Source organism: Saprolegnia diclina, assembly GCF_000281045.1.
Source record: "Saprolegnia diclina VS20 unplaced genomic scaffold supercont1.32, whole genome shotgun sequence".
NCBI classification, from domain to species: Eukaryota; Oomycota; class Saprolegniomycetes; order Saprolegniales; family Saprolegniaceae; genus Saprolegnia; species Saprolegnia diclina.
This window is the reverse complement of record NW_008246099.1, coordinates 41869-45841: the sequence shown is the minus strand read 5'-3', so window position 1 is coordinate 45841 and position 3973 is coordinate 41869. Positions and strand designations below refer to the sequence as shown.

The 3973-nt window shown below is 57.8% G+C and overlaps 3 protein-coding genes across 3 annotated transcripts in view; 2 read left to right on the top strand and 1 right to left on the bottom strand.

Moving 5' to 3' along the window:
- Positions 1–555: 555 nt before the first annotated feature.
- Positions 556–1175, top strand: SDRG_09772 (centrin-2). Its single transcript, XM_008615724.1, has one exon. The coding sequence runs from the start codon at positions 578–580 to the stop codon at positions 1085–1087; it is 510 nt and encodes a 169-aa protein (XP_008613946.1). The 5' UTR covers positions 556–577; the 3' UTR covers positions 1088–1175.
- A 184-nt stretch (positions 1176–1359) lies between these two features.
- Positions 1360–2674, top strand: SDRG_09771 (G protein beta subunit-like protein). Its single transcript, XM_008615723.1, has 6 exons — positions 1360–1556; positions 1603–1817; positions 1868–1937; positions 1985–2172; positions 2220–2437; positions 2490–2674. The coding sequence occupies exons 1-6, from the start codon at positions 1455–1457 to the stop codon at positions 2615–2617; spliced, it is 921 nt and encodes a 306-aa protein (XP_008613945.1). The 5' UTR covers positions 1360–1454; the 3' UTR covers positions 2618–2674.
- Position 2675: 1 nt separating this feature from the next.
- SDRG_09770 (hypothetical protein) overlaps positions 2676–3973 on the bottom strand; it is a gene marked incomplete at both ends in the record, with an annotated part of 3700 nt that continues 2402 nt past the window's right edge. Inside the window, 7 exons of the mRNA XM_008615722.1 lie at positions 2676–2876; positions 2929–3028; positions 3075–3283; positions 3329–3485; positions 3534–3609; positions 3657–3691; positions 3739–3937. Coding sequence (XP_008613944.1) covers positions 2676–2876; positions 2929–3028; positions 3075–3283; positions 3329–3485; positions 3534–3609; positions 3657–3691; positions 3739–3937 — 977 coding nt within the window. The remainder of the gene's footprint in view (positions 2877–2928; positions 3029–3074; positions 3284–3328; positions 3486–3533; positions 3610–3656; positions 3692–3738; positions 3938–3973) is intronic.

The following is a 3973-nucleotide window of genomic DNA, read 5'->3' as shown; positions in this document are numbered from 1 at the left end:
ATATATACGTGGCTCGCCCAGGATGATACCAACACAACCTATGCTCAGAGTATGGATCCTGCATTGATGACAGTGTCCGATTTCCGTGATGGTACCGTTTCTGTAGGCTGTGTTGTTGCCGTGTTGCCCAGCTGCCTGCTCGCCCGAGTTGAAAATGCACGGTGTTTACTCTGCGTTCAAGAAGATCGGTCCCATATCTCGAATACGAACCAGTCGAGCCTCGATTTGGAATCGCGTGAAGCGACAGCTTCTGGCGCACAGAACCGAGTTCGCCAGCATCAATGGCACCACAGTGCTGGACGCACTGCCGCCCGACGCTCTTCCCAACTTGCAACTACGCGCGGTTGTATCATGGCGTCCTTGGGCGTTCCGTCGCCGACGTTTTATCGTCTCCTCTCGTTTGTTCCTTTGCAAAGCTCGTCAGGTTGCCACGCACTCGCGTTTGTATCCGGATAAAACCGACGCTTCATGATCGCAGGTTGTGATTGCATGTTTGTATGGTATACAAACAACAAGGTTGGGGGCGGCGACGCGTCGCTGGAATATATTGCAATATTTCGATTTCGACCGACCGGAAATGGCAGCTCGGCGCGTGAACCAAGGCCCGAAGCGCGGGTCCAAGACGTACGAGCGGCCGGGCCTGAGCGAGGAGGAGATCGAGGAGATCCGCGAGGCCTTCAACCTCTTCGACACGGACGGCTCCGGTACGATCGACCCGAAGGAGCTCAAGGCCGCCATGCAGTCGCTGGGCTTTGAGGCGAAGAACCAGACCATCTACCAGATGATCGGCGACATCGACAAGGATGGGAGCGGCTCGATCGACTTTGAAGAGTTCCTGGACATGATGACGGCCAAGATGAGCGACAAGGACTCGCGCGACGACATCCAGAAGGTCTTCAACCTCTTTGACGACGACCAGACGGGCAAGATCTCGCTCCGGAACCTCAAGCGCGTCGCCAAGGAGCTTGGCGAGACCATGTCGGACGCCGAGCTCCTCGAGATGATCGAGCGCGCCGATAGCGACCAAGACGGCGAGATCAACGCCGAAGAGTTCTACTCGATCATGACCAAGAAGACCTTTACGTAGCTTTTGTTTGCCTGCTATCCTAATACCACCCACGTAGTACATACGTCCTCCTCCATGGGTCGACGGCAGCATGCGCCGGGACGCTGCGTCCATGGCCAGCGTCGCCGATGGCAATATGGGGATCGCAAGGTTGGGTGGAATATCCTTCGTGCCGGATACGATATCCGGACGATAGCCGTCCTGCCCAGTCGAAACAAGCGACTAGATGGCTTGTCCCAATGAACTACCCATTTTGCCCAATATGCCGACAACGATAGTATATAAATGTGCACGGTGCATCGGTATCTGGTTATCCGGATGGGACAAAGAGGTTTAGTCGGTGTCTCGACTATGACCGGCTGTATTTTTCGGCCGGGACAGCAGCAACATGAGCGGCGTCGTGCTGGCGAGCGCAGGCTATGACCACACGATCCGCTTCTGGGACGCAGCCTCCGGAACATGCAACCGCACGGTCAAGTACCCCGACTCGGTGCGTGTCCATTCCTCTCGCGCGCGCGTGCTCATGCCTGCTATAGCAAGTCAACTGCCTCCAGATCACGCCCGACAAGAAGTACATTGCGGCTGCCGGCAACACGCACATTCGCCTCTTTGAGATCAATAGCAACAACCCGAATCCCGCGACGAGCTACGATGGCCACAGCGGCAACGTCACAGCCATTGGCTTCCAAAAGCACGGCAAGTGGATGTTCAGCGGCTCGGAGGATGGCACGATCAAGATCTGGGACCTGCGGTACTTCATCCTAGCGCTGCATGCACTCGCTGATATGCATCTCTTTCTAGCGCGCCAGGCTGCCAGCGCAACTACGAGTGCCCCGCGCCCATTAACTCGGTCGCGCTGCATCCCAACCAGGTACGACTCACGAATGCTACAGGCACATGGGCCACACGGACGTGTAGGCCGAACTTGTGTGCGGCGACCAGAACGGCTGCGTGCGCGTCTGGGATCTCACGACCAACACGTGCTCGTCCAAGTTTATGCCGGACGGCGACCACGCCGTGCGCAGCGTGGACCTGGCCCGCGACGGGCGCACGCTCGTGGCCGCCAACAACAAGGGCAGCGTCTTTGTCTACACGCCCCGCGCTTCGTGCGTTCATTTCTTTATGAATTTGCTCAGCGGTATCGATGAGTTAGGGACAACTATGAGCTCCGCGAGACGTTCCACGCCCACAACGAGTACATTTTGAAGGCGCGCATCTGCCCCAACGTCCGGTTCCTTGCTACGTGCTCGGCCGACAAGACAGTCAAGGTCTGGAACATGATGGACATGTCGCTCGTGCACACGTTGCAGGGCCATCAGCGCTGGGTGTGGGACTGCTCCTTCTCGGCCGTCTCGTCGTACCTCGTCACGGGTAGATCTGATTTCGTTGCACTTTGAAATGATATGACGTGGCATGCTCCTAGCGTCGTCGGATCAAACGGCCCGGCTCTGGGACCTCAGCTCGGGCGAGACCATGCGGCACTACAACGGCCATCACAAGGCCGTCACGTGCGTGGCCCTCGACGACAGTGTGGTCGACAAGGAGAGATAAATCCGATCGTAGTTGCGACCACTGCAATACATCAACACGTGCAACCGTCGACTTGCGCTTACTTTTGAAAATGGCGAGCGACAAAGAGCGCCATCGCAGCGTACGCATCGGCCGCTGCCGCCGTGTACCGGAGCATCGCGGGGTAGTTGTGCAGCTTGTGCGGGTGGCAGAGTTCGGCCACGTCGACGTTGGCGGTTTTGGCTTTGGCCACAAACGCGCGAATGTCATCTTCCATGAGTTCATAGCCACCATAGACAACCTGTCCAACAATTATGTCTGCAACGAGTTGAACAGGCGATGCAAATACATACCATAAGGGGCGGGAGGTTGTCCAGTGAATGAAAGAGAGGTGACGCGCGCGTCAGGTCTTCGGGCGCGGCGTACAAGTCGCGCCAGCTTGTGATCGTCGACCTATTGTTGTCGCCTCAGCAAACAGCAGTGGAATCGATCGAGCTACGGGCGAAAGACGTCGGTGGCAGCGTTGCGCGTGTACGAAGGCGCCGTGCCGGCGACGTCCACCCACGGCGAGAGCAAGATGGCTCCCACCGGGCGAGGCAAGTTGCAACGAACAATGTGCTGGAGCAGTAGCGCCGCGAGATTCCCGCCCGCCGAGTCACCGACGACAAGGATTGGGCCGCTCGTCGCGGCGCGCAGCCACTCGTACGCCTACCCCGGTTCCATGTGTTGATAAGCAAGTGCAAAATGGTCTACCGCAACGGTTTGCTCGAGCTGGTGCGGGTACTTGAACTCGGGTGCGAGGTCGTACTCGAGGCTAAAGACCCGCGCGCCAATGTCTATGGCACGTAGCGCTTGGAGGAGCGGCTGGATGATGTCGCAGCTCTGCGTCGTCGCGGACCCGACGACAAATCTAGCAATGCGGACAAGTTGTCATTGGGTTGTAGTGGCGGCGACCGACCCGCCGCCGTGGATGTAGAGGATCGTAATGTTATGATTCCAGTTTCTCTTGCTCGGGCAGCCATCGTACCACAAGCCTAAGGTATTGGATGGCATCCTCCAGAAAGGAGATGCGCGGACATACCTTTGACGTTTGGGGTATCGACGACGGACGTCGGCCTATGACACTTAGTGTTGCCCAATACAGAACGAATCGAGGATATTACCGAAAGACGAGGCGCTGGAGACGGCCGTAGACGTTAAAGTTAAAGCGGACGCAGCCATGGGAGAGCGCTGTTTGCGACCGAAGCACGCGCGCCACGAGCGCGTCCAAGAACGGCTGGTTCGGGTCGCGCGGGCAACAGAGCACAAGCAGCGGCGCCACGAGGCCATGGACCACCAGCCACACAAGCGACGCGACGTTGGCTAGCATCGACATGGCCCAAATCAAAAGTTCAAATG